The sequence below is a fragment of the Xiphophorus hellerii genome, chromosome 3, assembly GCF_003331165.1.
Source record: "Xiphophorus hellerii strain 12219 chromosome 3, Xiphophorus_hellerii-4.1, whole genome shotgun sequence".
Lineage (NCBI taxonomy): Eukaryota > Metazoa > Chordata > Actinopteri > Cyprinodontiformes > Poeciliidae > Xiphophorus > Xiphophorus hellerii.
This window is the reverse complement of record NC_045674.1, coordinates 3,999,753-4,022,057: the sequence shown is the minus strand read 5'-3', so window position 1 is coordinate 4,022,057 and position 22,305 is coordinate 3,999,753. Positions and strand designations below refer to the sequence as shown.

Here is a 22,305-nt window from a genome sequence, read left to right as displayed (position 1 = left end):
AGCGGGCAGTCATTCTTCTGCAGCTATATGCTCCAATCACCTTATCTAGGTTGTCCACACCTCCTTTGTTTCGGTTTTATTCCAGGATGATGATTGGCTTCCTGTCCTCACGGTCACTAATGTCGCCGTCTTTGTGCAGTGTGCTCAGAAGAACTACATTCTTGTTTTTCTTTGGGAGGTAGGAAACTAGAGTGGTGGTGGGTGTGAAGGCAAACTTTGAGGAGAAGACCTCTCTCTCCTTTGACCCAAGCAGTGCAGGTGGGAGCTCAGGCTTGTTCTTTTGAACTGTACCAACCATGGTGATCTTCCTCTTCAGGAGCTGCTGTCCGAGTTCATAAGAGTTGAAGAAATTGTCACATGTCACATTGTGACCCCTCAGTCCCTCTGTCACATCAAGCACAACTCGCAACCCCTGGTTCTTCTCTGGGCATCCACTGGTTGACTTCCCAGTATAGACTTGCATTTTCCAAGCATAGCTTGATTCAGAAGCCACCCATGACTTGATCCCATATTTTGCTGGCTTGCTGGGCATATACTGCCGGAAAGGACAACAACCTTTGGACAAAAGACATTAGCATCAGTGATTAGTATCAGTGTCACAGAAAACAGTCAAAGAAATCAATAGTGAAAATCACTTTTATTACAAATATGAAAACAGATTACCTCTAAATGGAACCAGTTGCTCATCCACTGTTACATCAGGCTCTGGATTGTAGAGGTAGGGCAACCGCTCCACCCACTTGTCCCATACCTCTCTTATGGCTGCAAGTTTGTCTGTCATACGTCTTGCTGGTCTTGATTCACGGTCATCAAATCGCATCAGTCTTGAGTAGGTGTGAAAGAGTTTGACTGGCATTGTGGCTCGGAAAATTGGCCTTCCACTCTCTGCTCACTTCTGCTACTGATTGATCTGAGACACAACTAAAACTTTGTAACATTTTATGGTTTGTAAATAACTCTGTGACCTTGATTTCAACTCCATTTGCCTCACGGGTCATTTTGACCTGAAGACCATCTTTGTACCTTTTTTTGTACAGCTTACATGGAAATGAGAATAAAAGCAACACTGAACTTTTTCTATTGTCTGGGCCAATCTAGGAAAAGTCTTAAAATCTCAAGTTAAAAAAATTACATTTAGGGGATTTTTTGGGGGGGGGGGGGGTTTAACACAGTGGCGGGTCATTTTGACCCGAGGACAACAGGAGGGTTAACATATTTTGATCAAGACGATAAAAGCAAATTACAATTATAAAAGCATAGAAGTGTACATAACCAGCTACATGATGTACAAAAGCAAAACTTGCAAAACTAATTGTTTTGATGTGCAGAAGTGACACAGTAATTTGAAGATTGAACAGGTAGTTTTAAGAATTTCAATTCTGTTCTGAGAGATGCACCCAAACTGAGAAAAGCTGTAAAATATTAATATTTAAATTCTCTTATCTTCAAATCCTTCAACTGTCATGGACCCAGTGACTTTAGTGCAAGTATTTTGGGTGTGAGAGTCAAGAGGTCAAAGGAAAATATTAAATAATATCTCTGATGCCAAGCTTTATACTTCTAAGTATTACCAAAATATTGAAACAAAAGCTAACATGTTCTTCAGAGATTTAACTTGCATGCATGAACATTTCACACTCAAAGTAATTCAAATTAATTATTGAACCAAACTTGGAAAAAGTTGCTTCTGCCATTAACAATAACTTTAAGCACATGTAGTCTGAAGTAGACCAGAAATATAATCTATGCAGCCGTTCCTACAGAAACATTAATGGAAGTGTTGCATCTGTGAAGATTAAATGTTCCATATAGTAAAAATATCTAGCTGCAGTGCATGTACATAAACAGCATGGCTCAGAAACTACACATTTCTTTGTCAGTTGGTTAAAGTTAGCTAACTTCAGTTGAAACCGTGAAAGGGACTCACCTGTGATGTGTTGCCCTTCTCCTCCTGAACGTGCAAAAATAGCAGAAATTTGATTTCAAAGACAGTAGCAGCATCTTGACAAGGACCAGGCCTACTGGGCTCTCAGCACCCTAGTTAGCAACCTTAGTTAGCACAGTGACTTTACTGTGTTGAGTTCAGGACACCACTACAGGAACAGAGTTAAAAGAATCTTGCTGCTGATGCTGAAGGATCAAGCAGCAATGCAAACTAGATAATTATTTGTTTACATGACAAATAACAGTCTCCATTTACTGTAAACCCTACTATTTATCACAATAACAAAATGAAAAACTCTCTAGACCAGGGGTCCCCAAACTACGGCCTGCGTCATTTGGTCTGGCAATGCCGGATCTGGCCCGCCTCCTCATACCAGAGAGCATTCAGTGTATTTTTTCATATATTGTATTTTCTGGTTTGTGGATTTCTCTTCAACCACCAGGGGGCTCTTGAGCAGATGTTAAACTAACTTTCCCTCAAATATATACTAGTCAGTCCCAGTCACCGTTTCACTCACGGTTTTTTCCATTTCCATTCTGGGTAAAAATCTATCTAAAAGCGACCGCGAATGTGTCGTAGTCAGCAACCCCCCCCCCCCCCCCCCCCCCCCCCGTCGACAGTTTCAAAGACAGAACAGCCCCCCCCCCCCCCCCCCGCCGACAATAAGTTTCTAAGGTATCTTTCTCCAAAAACTAAGACCGGCCCCCGAGCAGAGAAAGGAACAGCTATGTGGCCCTCGCAGGAAAAAGTTTGGGGACCCCTGCTCTAGACTATTCTCTACTAATAGCACAATATTTAAAACCAAGTGTGGGATTTGTGAAACTTCAATGATGGGTGACTTTACAACTTGTATGATTTTGGATAACACTAGAATTGTTCTTTATTGAAGTTTCACAAATCAGATAAAGGTTTTACAAATCCCACACTTGGTTCTAAATATTCTGATATGAGTTGAGAATAATCTAGTCCAGATTTGAAGAGTCTAGGTGTTGTAGTTTTTTAGCTAGAGTAAATTAAAGATGCTGATTGCAGTGAAAAATTAGGTGGAATTGCCCTTTAGCCATTTCCCAAATTGGAAGCAGCAATTGGAAACCAACTTCAGCTTCATTCAAGCAAGAGGGGCTAACATACAGTTCTCTTAATGTTAATGATCAAATGCTCTCATAAATGATGGTGGCGTTGGCTGTAGGAGTTTGCTTTGCAATCGGTGGATCGCCAGATCGATGCCTGGTCTACTGCTGAGATTTCAGTTTGGTGTATTAAAGGCATTATTAAAAAAGAAACCAAAATATCACACCAGCATTCTGTTCTTTGTAAAAAATTATTTTGCAGTCTTGTTTACGCTTTTACATTGTAGATCTAAACATCAGCAAAATTTGTAATTTTGGCTGATTGCTACTGTTAAGTTTAGGGTAATTAACTGCTGGCAATATTACAATTTTTTAAGAACTTTACAATTACTTATATTTTTACACTATATTTCTGTATTTTCTACATTCGTGACTGTCACAATTATTTAGGATATATGTTTATTCAGTTATGATAATGCCATGTATTTTCTACGGCAGTATAATGCTGTGAATATTCTGGTCAGTAACTGCTGGCATTTTACAATTTTTTACCGTAAATTTACTGACTTTCTTTGCAGTTTCGACTTACGGTAGTTCCATGTAATTTCTACGGTAATGCAATGTTTTTGGATACGACGGTCAAAAACTGTTGGTTTTTTACAGTTTTTTACCGTAAATTTACTGACTTTCTTTGCAGTTTCGACTTACGGTAGTTCCATGTAATTTCTACGGTAATGCAATGTTTTTGGATACGACGGTCAAAAACTGTTGGTTTTTTACAGTTTTTTACCGTAAATTTACTGACTTTTTTTACAGTGTGGACCTGGAGTCTGAACAACATGGAGGCTCTGAGAGTCATTATTAGACTGAGAGCAGTCAGTCTAATAGACTAGTTTATTTTTACTAAATTATTATATTTAGCTAAATATTATTGCTGAGGGGCACAAACAAGCCTTCTGACATACAGATTAAAAATTAAAAAAAAAATGTTTGAAAAAAAAACTCAAAAAGGGCACTAGGGGCATCAAGGATAAAAAGGGCAGGGGCTCAAGCCTCCCCCACCCCCTGCACGTGCCTAATAATAAAGATTGTTTTTTCTCATTTGTTTTGTTTTTTCTTTGACATTTTACATGTTCAAAATTAGGGATGCTCCGATCAGGTTTTTTGTTGCTGATACCGATCACCCATGAGGCCAATCTCTGCCGATCACCGATCTTTGCTGATCACCTGGACTAACTATTAAGTTTTTGCGTTAGTTATAAATGATACTATGTGACCTTCCAAAATAGAAAAATGATCTGGCAATAAATTCACCTATAATTTAGACAGAAAACATGCAAAATACTTGCAGGCACAATACAGCAGCTATTCAGTCAAAAAGACAACTGGAAAACCTGCAATCAATAAAACAATATTTAACAGTAAGGCTCTCAACGGCCTAATTTATACATAAATCAAATGTGTACAACACAGGCTGCATCAAAATAAACAATCCCGAATCAAAACTTCCTGAGAACATGGCTGTTTTGTTCTGGTGATTGTTTTTTATGTAGTTTATAATCCTGAACCTAGGAATCAGAAAACCTGAAGAAGCACGAATCATATTAGATTCGTTGTGTTGATGCATGTTGACGCGCTTCAACCCTGAATTTTCCGCCGCAACACGCAAACTTCCCCATTCATCCTCAGAGCGTTAAAGTTCCACATGGCATCACTTATTATTTGTTGCCGTGCGCTTGCATAATGTGAAGGAAAGAGGAGATGAGCTGCACATGCAGGCTGCGAAGTGAGATACAGGTGATCGGTTTTGGTGATGGGCAATAAGAGTCCGTGATCGGCGATCACTGATCATACATTTTTTCACGGAAATCGGCCGATTTTGATCAGTTGCTGATCGATCGGCACACCTGTATTCAAAATAAATAAAACAAACAAATAAGTCACCTTTACAGATCCCTACAGATGGTCCATGCTTATAGGTTGCATAATAATTTGATATTAAAAGAAGTCATCCAATCAATGGAACACTATAATATGGAGAATAGCACAGCAATCTGCTTTTAAATCAAATTAAAGGCAAAGACAGGTCCTACAACAGACAGTGAGGGTCCTGAAGTGAAGGTTTATCTGACAGTTGAATAATTGCTTCTCTTAAGAGATCTTCTCTAAATAATTAAGTAGCTAAAAAGATCTTCACATTTTATATCTGTTTAATGTAAGAGAGCGAAATCTTTTTCAAAGTGTGTAATATTTTATAGAGGGTTAATATGCACATCAACATCCAATCTAGTATCAATGCTACATCCGATCAAACAAAAGAAAATGACCAAATTCCAACTCAATCATACAAACTTAGAAGAAATTATACATATTTTAAACTCCTCCTGCTGTCTCGATAGCCTACACATATTACTTTCCTAAACAAAGTTCTGCCTGTCAATACAAGATCATCCTGAAGTTGCACCAGCTCCTTTTTGGTTTTAATCTGCAGATGGAAGTTACCTTAGATGGCAGGGTAACACTGCCATCTGCAGGACTAGAGTACGGATGTCTCAGAAAGATCTAGAAACTCCATCCATGCGTTTATCTTTATTCGCATTGATTACTGCGACAGTGTCTTCACAGATTTGCCTAAAAAAATCAATCAGACAGCTGCAGCTGCTCTCATTCTCACCAAAAACAGGAAGACAGAGCAAATCACTCAAGTTCTAAAGTCTTTACACTGGCACCTGTAGCTCAGAGAATAGACTTTAAAATACTGTTATTGGTTTATAAATCACCAAACAGCTTAGCACCAAAATACATTAAAGATCTGCTGTTGTTGTATCAAACTTCCAGCCCTCTCAGGTCGTCTGGTTCTGGTCTGCTCTACATAGCCAGGATCAGAACCAAACATGGAGAAGCAGGTTAGGAAAAACATCAATTCAATGAAGGCTGATAGATTTATTTTATACAAAGTTTAAGAAACAATGTGTCTCTCACTGATTGGTCAGAACACTTCCGACTTTCCATTTCCTTCCTTCAGCTCCGAGACCAATCCAGAACCTTGAAGTTACAATTTTCATCCTTCCAGCAACAAATGTCTATGGAGAATGAGACAAAAAGGATTATATATTTCCTTCATTTCCATGACTAACAGTTGGTGTTGAAAATATATCTGTCTGTGATATTAACAGCTTCCTGCTCTGTCTTTTTTTCTTCATTTCCAACAATAGTCAAATCTGAACTCTTTCTTCTGCAGTCTTCTGGTGCTTCTTCCCAGGTTTTCTGATTCCTAGGTTCAGGATTATTGATTCTATAGCAGCTGGACTGAGAGTGAATCCAGCCGTTTGGACAAGAACTACACCGTCTCACTAGCCAATATAATTGTAATTAAGGCTAATCTTTTACCATGAGGAAATCTGAACATACCTTTGTTCTCTTTGGGACAGTATTCATCAGTTTGACTGAGTTTCTGCTTTTTACAAGTTTTTATTTCTTCTCTGAGACTTTTAATTTTGTGTGCAAGCCGTAGTTGTTTTTTTTTTTAACTTGACTAATTTCTGCTGTCAGGTTGTTTTGCTGTGTCAAGTTTTGAACTTGGATGTTGAATTGTGAACTTTTTTTTTGCAGCTTGTGAAGTTGTGAGCCAGGGCTTTGAAATCAGAGTAGAGTTTGTTTTTGAGGTTTGTCATGTTGTAAATTTCATCTAGCAGGAAAGTTTGGTTGTCTTTTAATTGTTTCAGCTCAGGTTTATCTCTCCTTGTATGCAGAGATACAACTGCAAAACATCAACATGTTATTGTGGTGAGATAAGGAAAAACAAGTCTATATTTTTAATGTGACCTTTTAAAGGGAATCACAACCAACAAAATCATTCAATAAGCTCCCAGAGTTGGGAAAAACTGTGAGATGGATGAAAATTTGTGACCTAATAGAAAATACATTCCAAAAATATGATGTTTAAAGCAGGGTTAGGCTATAAAACTAATCAACAACAGCAGCGAACTAACAAAGATATGGACCTCCACTTAAAATAACGGTCAGGCAAAAAGAGTATTGATCACAGAGACTCGTTTATATATATATATATATATATATATATATATATATATATATATATATATATATATATATATATATATATATTTAGATCTATATTTAGATATAGATCTAAATATATATATATATTTAGATCTATATACATATATATAGATCTATATATATATATGTATATATATATATATATATATATATATATATATATATATATATATATTTATATATATATATATATATAGATCTAAATATATATATACAGTATATATACAGTGAATACAGTATATATTATAGATAGATATATAGATATATATTTTGTTTGCTAGATGGATAGATATATCAATTTATATATAGTAATGATAATAATAATTTATTATTATTATTATTATTAACATCCATCCATCATAAACGCATTAAGTCTTTTTGGACTGTGGCAGGAAGCCGGAGCGCCCGGAGAGAAACCTGCAAACAGGATGTTAACTTTTGATAGTTTATTCACAAAATTCAATGTTTCTTCCTCCTCTAAAAAAACAGCTTTGTTGTTTTGGAGGTTGGTGGCAGGAGAAACCATTAGGTGGGATTTTCTGTGGAGTGTGGCGTTTCTCTTCATGTGTTTGCTTCTCATTATGAATCCTGCTTTTGTACACGTTTTCTTGAGAACAGGTTCAGAAAGCTCTAAAAACTGAGAACAATTTCTGAACCTGTTGGGAAACTTTTACAGAGGTCGTCCTCTGCAGAGGACGTCTTTATGACAGCTGGAGTCTCAGGATGATCTCTGCGCTGATCATAGAAAACGTCACAATCTAGATCAGCTTTTCTTTTGGGAAATTGGTAACATCCGGTCCCAAATTTTTTTTTTTTACCCCTCCAGGGGGTCTTTTTTGGGCTCTAGTGTAATAATTGAATAGAAAAGTATCACATATATGTATATAGATCTATATAGATCTATATAGATCTCTCTATATATAGGTAGATAGATAGATCTATATATATATAGATCTATATATATTTAGATATATAGATCTATATACATATATAGATCTAAATATACAGTACAGACCAAAAGGTTGGACACAACTGTGTGTCCAAACTTTTGGTCTGTACTGTATATATAGATCTATCTATCTACCTATATATAGAGAGAAAGAGATCTATATAGATCTATATACTGTATGTCAAAGCCACAACTGAATGAAAGACATAAGAAGTAAGACAAGACATGTAGGGAAATGCTTTTCTTCAGCGGGGTCAGTGAACCTGGTGAACGAACGTTAATGGAGGTTAACACTCAAAACCAGTTTGAGGCTGCAGAATGCTTGAATCTGCTGCAGAGATTCACCTTTCACTAGGAATCATATCCACCTGGTAAAAAGGTCTAGTCAAAGTCCAGAGTTAAATCCAAAAGCCTCAGCAATTTTACAAAGAGGAATGGACAAATATTTCAGTCTGAGTAAAGGTAGTAGAAATATACCTCAAAGTGTGTAAATGCAGGGAAAGTTGGTTTTCCAAATAATAATAATAATTATTATTAACATCCATCCATTATAAATCACACTAAATCTTTTTGGACTGTGGGGGGAAGCCGGAGTGCCCGGAGAGAACCCACATATGGACATGGAGAACCAGAAAACCCCATGCAGACAGAACCAGGCTGGGATTCAAACCCAGGACTTTCTTACTGCAAGGCAGCAGTGTTACCCACTGAGCCACTGTGCATCCCTGATGTTTTATTCACACCAAAGGAGAATTTAGAAACTAATTAACCAAACAGTGATGACTTTAGATTGTGACAGGAAGCCGGAGCACCCGGAGAGAAACCTGCAAACAGGATGTTAACTTTTGATAGTTTATTCACAAAATTCAATGTTTCTTCCTCCTCTAAAATCTAGATCAGCTTTTCTTTTGGGAAATCGGTAACATCCGGTCCCAAATTTTTTTTTTTACCCCTCCAGGGGGTCTTTTGTGGGCTCTAGTGTCCCTTATATGACAGTAGGCTGACAGGAAACGGGGAAGGAGAGGGGGGAAGACATGCGGCAAATGTCGTCGGGTCCGGGAGTCGAACCCGCGATACGGGTCGCGCTAACCCCTAAGCCACCACGGCACGGCCCCAGTCCCAAATCTTTTTCCTCTTCTTCTGAGGTTGAACTATCCCAAAAGGGGTAGTTTTTCTTTTGGGGAATCAGTAACATCCTGTTCCAAATTTGTTCCTCTTCTTCTGGGGTAAAACTGCACCGTCCGGGGTAGCTTTTTATTTGGGAACTGTGTACTAGTGGTTCCAAAGGTCTTTCTTCATCTTTTGACTTTGAGCAACCCCTTCTGCCCTTGTTCAGGGCAGTTTTGTGTTTGTGGACAGTCTTACTGCCTGGAGCTCCACTGCTGCTCCTGTGTGTTGAAGCTGACGCTCCGTCTGGGGAACATTTAAGGTCAGAGGAGGATGCGCCATTTGTCGATGTCTTCTCTGAACACGCCGGACATAAAATTGTTGAAATCAAAGCCTGAGCTTTGAGATTCACCGCAGAAGAAACTTCCCCAGCCGGGTCAGCTTGATCTCTGGGATCCGATGGAAACCCGTCCCAAAACAAATCTTTCTCAACATCCTGGGAGCTTGAGAAACGACTCGGACTTTCAGCAGAACAAACTTCCCCAGCCGGGTCAGCTTGATCTCTGGGATCCGATGGAAACCCGTCCCAAAATAAATCTGTCTCAATATCCTGGGAGGTACTTTCATCTGAGTCATTTCCGGGAAAGAAATGGTCAAAAAGTTTCCTCATCCCTGTCGACACCAGATATCCTACTCCAAAACCGAGTGGCAAAATGAAAAGGTTTTTCATCTCGGAAACACAAAAATCTTCACTACAAACAAAATCTGAATCTCACTGAAGCGTTTGGATTCTAACTGATGTGTTGAGATTCAAGCATTCAAAGCCTCAGAACTTCTTTGATCTGTTGTGATGTTCATGATGTCATCAGTGAGGTCACTGTGGGTCTGGGTCCTGCTTCTGGTCGTTGCTATGGAAACGATCAGATCAGTGACTAAATATTTAAAAAGTTTGGTTTTTTTCATTTGGTGATGACATCGGAGGTGTGTTGTCCGATCCGGACTGACTGAGGTCTGTCGGTGAGGAAGTCCAGCAGCCAGTTTCACAGGGGGGTGCTGAAGCCCAGGTGTCCCAGTTTTCCTGCCAGATGCTGTGGGATGATGGTTCTAACATCTGGTAACATTAGATGCATCTTCCACAGAGCTGCAGCTAACCTTTAAAATGTATAAAACATTCAACAAGTCCTGGAATCATTTCTTTGCTTTTTTTTCTGGACGTTTTGTTTGTTGAGTGAGTTTGTTTTTGAACATAAATTGTTGCCTCAGTCTGAGTGTCTGAGCAATGAGGAGCAGGTTTTTTAAATTAACCACTCTAATCATTTAGCATTTGATGCTTCTTGTCTCTGTGTGGTTTATCTTTGGTAGAGTTACTGTAACCGAACACAGCTCCATTTTCTGACAAACATGCATACTGACAGTTTTACAGAACATTGCAAGCTCTGAAAATCTGTGAACTCCACCCTGGAAGAAGGAAATCACATTAAAAACACAACCTTCAAGAATAAAATTATCTATAGTTGTTGATTTACTTATTGCTGCTCTGAGAAAAAGTAAAAAGATTGATCCAATTTCCCTCAGTTTTTACATTGAACCTGGTTAATAAGAAAAAAATGTAATTGAAAGTAGGCTAGCTCTGAAAAAAGAAAACAAAGACCAAAAGAAACAATTAAAGGAATCTTCGGTCTCTTCAGTTGTGGAATCTAAAAAATTATAATAAAAACTGCAATTTAATTGCATGCAAGAATAAAAAGTTATTTTATCAGGAAATACTAAACAAAATGAAATGTGTGCTTTAATAAAACTTTAGCATCTCTATATTTGCCTGTTTATATTAAAGTGAACATAGTAATGATGATCCTCTATGTAGTCCAGGAACAAAATCATGCCTGGTGGAGCTTTAGTGAGCAGGTTACAAGAAAACATGAAGCAGAGTCAACTGTCATTATAGAGATTAGTTTTATTCACAATTACAAAGTTATAACAATCACAGACATCTCAACTTTTAACAATACAGCACCTCTATATTTAAAAACATTCAGGTTCATATTATGAACTTGAACATGAAAACTTTAATAGGCCCAGAAAAAAACAGTAGGAAAGCGTTGTCCAGGGTGACCCCGCCTCTCGCCTGGAACGTTAGCTGGAGAGGCACCAGCAGCCCTATCGACTCCACTAGGGGACCAGGGTGTTAGAAAATGGATGGATGGATGAAAGGATGGATGGATGGATGGATGGATGAGGTTCCAACTCACCAAATATAAAATAAACAACTAACTTTCATTTATGAACGCTACATTTGAGCAAATTACTAAAACCACTATTTATGAATATAGTTTTTCTTTGAGCATTTGTGTGTTTGTATGTGTGTATGTTTAGGGGAGTTAGAATCACAAAGAGTGTTGCTATCAATCTTTTTCCCTATTATATGTAAAATATCAGGAAGGAATTGCTTGCTGATGTGAAACAAAGTATATCATATTTCTGGTACTTGATTATTGACATACCTGTGAATCACCATCTGTTTATCTGATTTTCTATGGGTTGTAGCAACCAGATTCACATCAGTGACTGAAGTTAGGGCTGCAGGCTCTTTTTTTAAGATTTTGTGGTAGAATTTGAGCCAAGCAAAGAACAACATTTCCACCTGCTCCCATATCTGGTAGATTTGGTGGTGGCACGACTCACCCTGTGTAGGTTTTCAAGTTGTAAGGAACACTATCTGCACCAGCCATATGAAGTACCCTGCAGCCCCATATTTTTGGTTGTGGCAGGTATTGCTTCAGTTTTGCCTGTCTTGGAATAGGAACATTTATTAATTGATGAGCAGCTTGTCGCCCTTTGGGACTGAAGTTAATTTTGTGGATAAACAAACAATGAAATAATGGTGGTACAGTGGATCCTCATGTTTTCATCGGGATTGACCCCAACTAATGAACCATCCATCTTTTGTCCATTAAATGATCTTGCATCCATCTCCTGTTGCTGTTAGTCAATAATAAAGTTAAAAAATTGGCTTTGATAATTATTTTGTAATCAACTACATATCAATGCAGTAGAATAATATTGTCTGAGCAAAAGGGCCCCAACTGTGCAATGTTGCCCTGAGGTAACAAACAAAAAAACACAGTTTTAGCATATACTGTAAATTATATTTAAAAAATGTTTTGAAATGATCTACAATGCTTCTTTACATACTCACAGACATAAAAATATTTTTAGTTAGAGTTACCCAAAATTTAAACATGAAGAAAAGTAATTTCTAACTTAGGAGTCAAGGTGTAGAATGCAGCTCTGCTTCATAAAAAGGTCTGCTTCTCTTCAAAGTAAAAGGTCACATGATAATCAATACCTCTTTTATTTGGACAAAAGTATGTCTGGTGGTACTTTAAATCATCCCCCCCAAAAATAAAATAAAGGAGCAATGTGAGATACAGTTATGTGGTTGTTGCCTGAGGGCAACGCCATGCCAGAGGGTTAATAAACTAACATGAAATTACATTTGCTGTTGATATTATAATGAATACACAGAAAAGCAGAACATGACAGCTTTTGTAAAATAAAATTAATAAAATGTTAAGATATTTTCTTTCCAGGTTTTTCAAATAATCTTAACATTTTATGTTTAAACAGATAAAGCCTTCTTCTCACATATCCAGCCGTTTCTTTTAGTACAGCTCACTGATGTCCATTCTTGGTTCTGGAGAGAAGTTACACATTGACCATCAGTTGCAGGCTGCTGGTTTATCCAGGCTCTATGGAAAAACATCAGTTAAATGAAGGCTGATTGATTTATTTCATATAAAGCTTAAGAAACAGTGAGTCTCTCACTGATTGGTCAGATCACTTCCGTCCATCCATTTCCATTTCCCTCCTTCAACTCTGAGACCAATCCAGAACCCTTTTATTAAACCATCACCATCCTTCCAGCTAGTGCCATCAACAAACTTCTGTGGAGAATGAGACAAAAAGGATTATGTAGGAGCCATTTATCCTTTTCTGTGTTTATCGCCACCAGGGGGCGAATTTCATTTTGAGTTCTGTGTGTCTGATGGGGGATGGGTATTTAAGGTCAATGGTGATTCTGTTCAGGTGTTGTTAGTGGGAAGAGGCAACAGTTTTCCACTGTGTTTGGTTCAGGTTTTGAGGTCGAATTTACGTGTAGCTACATTGAAGTAGCAAACAATGGACAATGTTCTGTTCAATAAATGACCTTTTATGAGTCAAACTAAAGATCGACATAGTAAATCTCTACTGAACGCACGTAAGAACAACGCCTTCAAGCACAACAACCAGTAGCCTAAAATATAGGATTTTAGCCGCTACAGATTATATATATTTCCATCATTTCTATGACTACAGTTGGTGTTGAAAATATATTTGTAATTCATATAAACAGTTTCTGAATTTGTCTTTACCTTTTCTATTTCATTTCCAACAATAGTCAGATCGGAACTCTTTCTTCTGCAGTCTTCTCGTGCTTCTTCCCAGGTTTTCTGATTACTAGGTTCAGGATTATGAACTACATAGCAGCTGGACTGAAAGTGAATCCAGCCGTTTGGACAAGAACTACACCGTCTCGCTGAAACAATAGAGATCAACTAATAAATATTTGGACTGATAAGTATAATTATAATTAGGTATAATCTTTTACCATAAGGAAATCTGAACATACCGTTGTATTTTTTGGGACAGTATTCATCAATGATCTGCAGAACTTGACTGAGTTTCTGCTCTTCACAAGTTTTTATTTCTTCTCTGAGAGTTTTCATTTTTGTCTGCAAGTCGTGGTTGTTCTGTTTAACTTGACTAATTTCTGCTGTCAGGTTGTTTTGTTGTTGTGTCAAGTTTTGAACCTGGATGTTGAATTGTGAGCTTTTTTTTTTGCAGCTTGTGAAGTTTTGAGCCAAGGTTTTGAAATCAGATTTGAGTTTGTTGTTGAGGTTTGTCATGTTGTAAATTTCATCTAGCAGGAAAGTTTGGTTGTCTTTTAGTTGTTTCAGCTCAGGTTTGTCTCTCTTGTCAAGAGATACAACTGCAAAACATCAACATATTCCAGGTAGTGATAATATAGAATAAGTACATAGACAGGATATATAGATATGTAAAGAACAAAACCTTATATAACAAAAACAACAGAAACTTTTTCAGTTTTAGTTGGTTTTTGAACCATTCCAATTTCTATTTTCCATGACTTTAATTTACTTTTTAAATGTTCTTCCATAATCTCCATGGATGTAAACATCAAAAGTTTCTAATATCTTCCTGTTTCAGTCTTAAAAATGTTTTTTACATACTTACAGTAGACACTGACTCCAATAAAGGCCATCACCAAAATCACACATAGAATCCCAAAACAATAAATCAACTTCTGATACAAGCAACGTCTTTTTGCTTCTTTGTCTGACAAAAGTCCTGCAGAGACCAAAGAGAAAATGACAGACATTTTTATTTGGACAAAACTACAGCAAGTTAAACCTTGTTTGTTTACATTGTTTTATATTGATACCTTTACATTTTAAAATGTTACAAAAATGTTGTCATTGTTTAGCAAAGAAAGATGGTGGAGAAAAGTGAGTCTTAAAGCCTGTGAAACAAACATAGTAAACAAGTTACTGAGAGGGACGGTGGGCTTGAGATGGGTTGCTAGTATTATAGGCAAAGTTACCAAACTAAATTTAAACTCTTTGTTCAATAAGATGATGTTCACTCAGCAATAGAATATGGTAAAAATATAAGGAATATATCTGCAGCTGAGGGCAACTTTATGTTTCTGAAAACAAAAGCACAATGCTCTAAAAATGTAGACATAGTGTAAACAATTCCTCTACTATGAAATAAGCAAAAAAAATTCAAATAAAATAAAAAAATAAAAACCTTACAAACTAAATTACCAGAAGTCTTGGAGATTTGTTTATTAAAATAAAGGATGTACAAGAATGGTAGCATGAAAACTAAAAATTAAGGCATAAGGCATGTTTCTTTTTGTATTTATTTTACAATAATTGTCTTATGCAAACATATAAAGACAAGTACATCCTTGTCCCAGATCGCATTTTATATCTTATTAATATCTTATTTTTGCAGTTCTTCATTTGAGACATTTGACCTACTATAAATATACATGCTGTTTGATCCTGACTCTGGTTTAAAACTTTTTTGCAGTAATGTTAGCTTGCATGGACTCATTCCTTTGTCCAGACATGGTTTTAATAATTTGTTACTGATTCATACATTTGGTCAATCAATTCCTTGTAATCCAAATGAACACATTAGGTGAAAGAGTGAGTTTTCAGCTGAGTAGTAAACAGCACATCAACTGGTTTATTCATTTTTCTAAAACATTTCAGATACATTCAGTCATTTGAACTGCATTATTATTCAACATGGCTGAGATTCAACAGTGTCATAATTATGTGAATTTTCTTGAGATGAAACTATTTGATGAGCTTAATTATGTTTCAATACATACAATGTAGAAGAAAAAGAACTGAATACATGATCTTTAAATAGTTCAGTATCAGAGAAGGGACTCGAAAAATATTATTCCACAAACGGGTACAGCAGACAAACATATATTTGCATTTATAACCAATACTTGCACCTTTTACTGGTGATGTTAAAGTTCCCTCGGTCTGTCAGAGAAGAGTTTACACATGCAATGATTATTTTAGCATTTAATTATTTTTTTCCAATTGCTTATCATTTGTGTCAGATGTTTGTAGAGACAATTTGTTTGGTTTCTTCATTTTACTGTACAATACTTCTCCCTCTTTCTTAGCTAAAATAATACAGAGCAAATACATTCTTGAAATCATTTAAATTCATTGTTTAATGATCATATTTGCTTGAAACTGAAAGTACCTGTCAGTGTCTTTTTGTCTGCCAGTCTACTGGGACTGTAACAGACTGAGGAAAGTTAAATACCAGCAAACTGACATAGAGCTGAGAGTTAGTGAAAAAAGGAAAGTGTCTTTCACAGGAAATAAAGCAAGACATTTCTGACGTTGCACTTTATCACAATTCAAAACACTAATGCCAACTGAAACCTACACAGATGATAAAAGTCGAAAGAATTAATAATTTTACATTCATGCTCACAATGAAATAAATAAAAAGATACTTTGATATATGTATATTTTGGCTGATAATAAAATATTCACAACCATCACGTCACAAACTCCAGAGCATTGCAACACCTACTCACATCTCTAGAAATGGGTGGATACACACTGCGGTTTTGTGGGAGTCAGATGTAATGCAGTTAATGCATTTAACGGATGAAGTGGTGTTTTGACTAGACCTAACAACTTGGTAAATAATCATTGTAAATTGGATTTCCAAGGACTTGAAGGAGCCTTAAAGCCTGTAAAGCTCAAACTGTTGTAATTTCTTCAACATAATTTCATTAAACACAAAACATAATACTCACTTTTTAGTTACTAGTTTAGTGCTTAGGTTGTTATGAGATGTATGAATGTACTGTAATTGTAATATTAGACCATAAAGTAAAAGAATAATAGAAACTAAGTCGTTATAAGAACTAATCAAAACAGGACACATCAGTGATCAGAGACATGAAGTGATTACTGACTGTTTGGATATGTAATCTTTATTGTTTAGAAATTGTGTTATTGTAATGAGCGCCACTGCAGGGCTGAAGATACACCTTTGTTTATTATCTGTGCATGTTTTGTAAAATCTATTCTCTAAAAACACCAATAATTTCAAGGATAATATGATCAATCACTCATTGAAACTTAGCACCAGTTCTACAGACTGCTTTCAAAATTGGATTACCTAAACATCAAATCCAAATATCCAACTTTCTTTTGTTTTAATGAATAAAATTTATTCTGAAATCTAAGTGTTTTCATTTTTTCCTATAAATACCATAAGACTATGATGTCTGCTGAAAACACTTGTCTGGCCTTGAACTTCCTTCCATATTTAATTTGTTCAGGTGTTCACTCTGAATTAATGTTATCGGTTATCTCAGATGAGCTTCTAAATGTTACATACTATCATATTGGTTTGCTGCTGTTTGAGAAACAATAAAAAAAGGGTTAATTAAGTGTGTCAGTTTCCATGGCAACAATAATCACTTTGTTTCTGATGAGAGTTCAACTGAACTGAAACTTGCAACAGCTAAGGAATGTTAGAGCTATCTGAGTCTGTTGTAGCTGAGTTGATGCATACAAGATTTTATTGATGCATTTACTTATTTTTTCATTTACTTACCCTTTGTGACAGTCGTTTCCCGAGCTGCTTGGCTTGGCTTCACATCATCATACACAACCTCTTCTTCTTCTTTAGCTGAAAAGGTCCAAATGTTTGTAACATGATTAATTTTCTAAATTAAATCAATTGTGAAATATTTTTGCTTGAACTTGAAAGCATATCTCTAGACTGGAAGACAAGTTAAAATATCAGCAAACTGAAACAGAGCTGATCTTTCATAAAAAAGGAAAAGTGTCTCAGTAAATAAAGAAAAAAACAATCTGATGCTGCACTTTATCACCTGCAGCACACAGAGTAGAAGTCTTTGACCTTTCTTTTTTGCACAGCCTCACATCAGACATCTCCAGTTTAAAGTTACACTGATACACTTACATCCAGCTGGTGAGACCGTTTTTTTTCTGTATGGCTTGTTCATTGAGCTTCACTTAATGAATGCTCATTAAGCAAATTTCAAAATTACCATGTGCACATTTTCTAATAAACATCCTGTGCAATGAGTTTATTGGACAGGCCACTGTGTCTGAAAAGCAAAAAAAAAAAAGAACAATAAAATAAAATAAAACAAAAGAAAAAAAGACTGTTCTATGACCCAATTGAATACATGACTGATGCATTTCTTTTAAATGAACATCAGCCCTGATCCTGTTTGGTGAAGGACCTGCTCCATGTTTCAGGTTTTGGTCACCTCTTTGGATATGTTTGACACCCAGGGGGGTCCTGGCTGCTCTCTTTTGCACCCCTCAGGTTTTCTGTTGGAATTCGGCCTGAAAATTGAGATGATCATGGAAGAAAGCTGGCTTCAGGCCTGGTGAACTAGGCTGTGTTGGTTTAATCGCTTGATTTTGATCAATTTTTAAACAATTTTCATTTAAAATATCTTGATACTCCAAATACCTAATTTTCCTGAGCTTTCTGTTGTTATCAACTTGTTTTTTCAGAGACGAAACAAGTCCTCCACCTACCTTTATTGGTTATTAGGTGCTTTCCCATGTATTCACCCTGTTTTTTGCACCAGACTTACCTAAACAGTTTGGCTTCTCTTATTCAACTAAAGCAGTTCTAGTTAAAGCCCTGGCAGTGTTTAACAATTTTCATCCATTTACATTTGACATGATACAACAGAAAACATGCCTTCCAAGCAATGCTGACATGCAGATAGTTGCTAATGTTTGCTGTGTAGACACGTAAGATGCCCCACTTTGATTCAGCCATAATGCAGTTTTGTTTGTCAGTTTTTCTTACTTTACACTATTTCACAAAACTTGTAAATATAGATGAGCTTAGTAGGAAAGTTATGTTTTTAATATTTCCTTACTTTTAAGAAGTAACACATGAATGTCACATTCATTTATCTTTCCCACTTTATGAGAAACGAGTCTCTGTGTCTTGTTATATCTATACACTAAGGAGCTTGTGCTGCAGTGTGTAGTTAATATTCTCAGGTGAAGTTTTGATTCACATATTGCTTCTCTTATTTATTTTCTGTTCTCCGTGTTGCATTTATTTTAATGTGTTTCTACTTATCCTTAAAACTTATTAGTTACAAATCATTTTTGTTAGATGGAGATAATTTTTCATTCTTTTGCAGCATATATTACTTTATGTAAAAAAAAAAAAAGTAATCCACTTACCTGTTTCATAAAAAATATTTTTCCTAGTAGATAAACCAACACTAAAAGCAGACGTTTAATTACACTTTTTCAATCATAATCAGCGTCTAATAAGATTTCCTGGTTAGTTAAACTTTCTTTTTGCACATTGTGTTAAAACATTAAATAGATTCTTAATTAAATGTTAGAAAAAAAATACAATTTATTAAGTGGTTTTATCTACAAAATTTCTGGAGGAACCAAATTTTTACTTGAGAATTTCTCAGTCAGGAGCTTTAATCACAACAATGATCATAACCATAAACAGTAACATGTTAGTCAAAGGATTATTCAAAAAATTTAAACATAAAACTCACCTCTTGCCGATCTCTTTTTTTTGAAAACAACAGAAGCATACTGGACTTCGCTGTCTGACATCTTTATAGTCTTGCTGTTAAAGTTCTTTGTCAGCAAGAGGAAAGTAAATCATGAGGAAAAGCGCAGAAGTGGACATTTGCTGTCACTCAGAAGTCTATTTAAAGCTTCCACAATTTTGAACTTCTGCTTTTTTAAGTCATTTGCATAAATCACTCATGTAGAAAACATATTCACACCATAAAGAGCTTTAGTATCACGTAAAACATTCAGAATCCAGTGAATGCACTCACTACACACTTCACTGCATTAAATTGCGATACTGTATAAATACATTTTATCTTTTGCAGTCTCAAAGGAGGAAGAGGTTAATTACACTGTTCTCCAATTTTACAAAGCTTCACACTTAAGTCACACCGTTCCACAGTGGGTTAAACCCTGGGTGTGGCTGTTCTTTGACTTTGACATAACATTGTCTGCAAATTAATTTTAGACTTTTAAAAATGTATAAATGTTGTAGAAGGGTATATGCGTTTGTGGCAGGTGTTTTCTCAAGTGGTGAATCAGTATGCATAGAAGATAAATTAACTTAGAATGTTTAATGAGTGTGATCCTTGTGAAAACAAGAAATTTTCTCTTCATGAAAATTGTGCCCAATGCAGAATTCAGGGGATTAGTGAATGAGATGTGTAAGCAATCAAGATACACCGTGATAGCTTGATGTTAGAACTTCCTCTGTTAAAGAGAATTTCATTAAGTATTTTATATTTTCTGTCAAATCACACTATCATGCTAAATCTCGCTATTTTACTACAGAAACGGTATAACTTTGTTTGCTACATATGTTTTGATATTCTCCATATGCTGTCATCCGTAAGCTGATGTAACTCCATCGGTGAGAAAAGCAGACTTGAAACTTAGTATTTCCTCCTGTTGCAATGGTGAGTCATATTAGCTGTCTTTCATTGAGTGAGAGCTTTTCATATCCTCCTGCTTAACTTTGGGGTAACTTGACTCAGAATTGAGTTACTTTGTTATTTCCTGTTCTAAAACCATAAATCCTGAGCATCACAGAACCTGGCAGGTTTATTCGGAGTAACTGTCTCCTATTCAGAATTTGGTTATCCAGCTTTCTGAAATGGGCCTCAGGAGGAAAAACAAGAATTAAAAATAAAAAAGAAAATGTGTTCTTAAATGGATTTTTGGTGTTTATATTTTCAGTTTGTGACCTGATAGAAAATACATTCCAGAAATATGATGTTACTTTCAAGTATTTCAACAAAACAATTTTTTAAAATTAAAATATTACTTTTGAAATGGTAGTTACAGACATTTTGTGCTTAATATTTTGTACCTTAATTAAATTGTTTCAGTATTATACCTGGAGCAGCTCTTATGTTCTTCTCAACGCCGACTCCTTCATCATCACAGTCAGCTTCTTCAATTTCCTCTGAAAAAAACAAAAATCTAAACTAAGGTTTTGACAAGCTGAAGATTTACTACGGAGTACGGAGCCCCCTAGGGGACATGGGGAATTTTTTTTCTTTTACGTTCCCTCGCAATACTTTTGCGTTACCTCGCAATACTGTACTGGTCAGTTATGCAGCATAATTGAACACTGTAAGCCTTTCTTACGGTGGGCGCCGTACTTTATACTTTAATATAAGGTTATGTGAGGTTTTTCCGTGAATGTTAGTATCTTTTTGTGAAATATCTGAAGTTTTAGCCTATATCTTTCTTTAGGATAGAAAGGCACCACAAACCTACGATATAAACAGAAACTTTCCGTAAGTCGGAAAGAAATAAAAATACATCCTAATTTGGACTATTTCTGAGTTATTATCGCGGATCTGACAGTTTTGATTGTGTCTCTGTTGTGTTCGTAGTCTGAATGGTTTAAAGAGCTGCTTTCAGTGCCGCTCCATCTTAGCCTTAACAGACATAAACATGCAGGAAAAAAATCGATTTTCAATTTGTTTTTTGCACCAAACAGTTTTTATTATTAACAAGTTTTTATTATTAAAAACACAACAAAGTAATGATGGTAAAGGCCGCACTGGGTTAACTCGGGGAATCTCATCTGTGTGTGTATCAATCAACTCCAAACCTTTTCTTTGTTCTGTCACAATTATCGATTTATTCCATTTTGATGATCAGGCTCCAAACTTTGCAAGGACTGACCGCCCCGCTCACCCGCTTCCTAATACACACAAAGCCAGTATCCTTCCCATTCATACCTGGTGACGTCACTCCCACGTCGACACACCTAAGTGTCAAAGCCGCCTGCTCCTGTCATATCAATAATTACTTATTTCATTCATATGGCTCTTACAGAGCCTCAGTGAAAACTTGTTTATTATTATTAACTGTTTGGTGCAAAACACTGATTGAAAATCGATTTTTTTACTGCATGTTTATGTCTGTTAAGGCTAAGATGGAGCGGCACTGAAAGCAGCTCTTTAAACCATTCAGATTACGAACACAACAGAGACACAATCAAAACTGTCAGATGATTTATTACCCCGCGATAATAACTCAGAAATAGTCCAAATTAGGATGTATTTTTATTTCTTTCCTACTTACGGAAAGTTCCTGTTTGTTTATATCGTAGGTTTGTGGCGCCTTTCTATCCTAAAGAAATATATAAAACTTCAGATATTTCACAAAAAGATACTAACATTCATGGAAAAACCTCACATAACCATATATTAAAGCAGAAAGTACGGCGCCCACCGTAAGAAAGGCTTACAGTATTCAATTATGCTGCATAACTGACCAGTACAGTATTGCGAGGTAACGCAAAAGAAAAAAAAAATCCCCATGTCCCCTAGAGGGCTCCGTAGTATTGCGAGGGAATGCAAAGGTTTTGCGAGGTAATGCAAAAGTTTTGCGAGGGAACGCAAAAGTTTTGCGAGGTAACGCAAAAGTATTGCGAGGGAACGCAAAAGAAAA

General features: G+C 36.2%; 1 protein-coding gene across 1 annotated transcript; it reads right to left on the bottom strand.

Annotated features, from left to right (window-relative positions):
* Window positions 1-11,091: 11,091 nt before the first annotated feature.
* On the bottom strand, window positions 11,092-19,471 carry LOC116716088 (C-type lectin domain family 4 member G-like). Its single transcript, XM_032556877.1, has 7 exons — window positions 19,356-19,471; window positions 17,390-17,464; window positions 14,406-14,563; window positions 13,824-14,193; window positions 13,567-13,730; window positions 12,980-13,098; window positions 11,092-12,903 (listed from the first exon to the last, which is right to left on the bottom strand). The coding sequence occupies exons 1-7, from the start codon at window positions 19,414-19,416 to the stop codon at window positions 12,774-12,776; spliced, it is 1,077 nt and encodes a 358-aa protein (XP_032412768.1). The 5' UTR covers window positions 19,417-19,471; the 3' UTR covers window positions 11,092-12,773.
* Window positions 19,472-22,305: the final 2,834 nt, after the last annotated feature.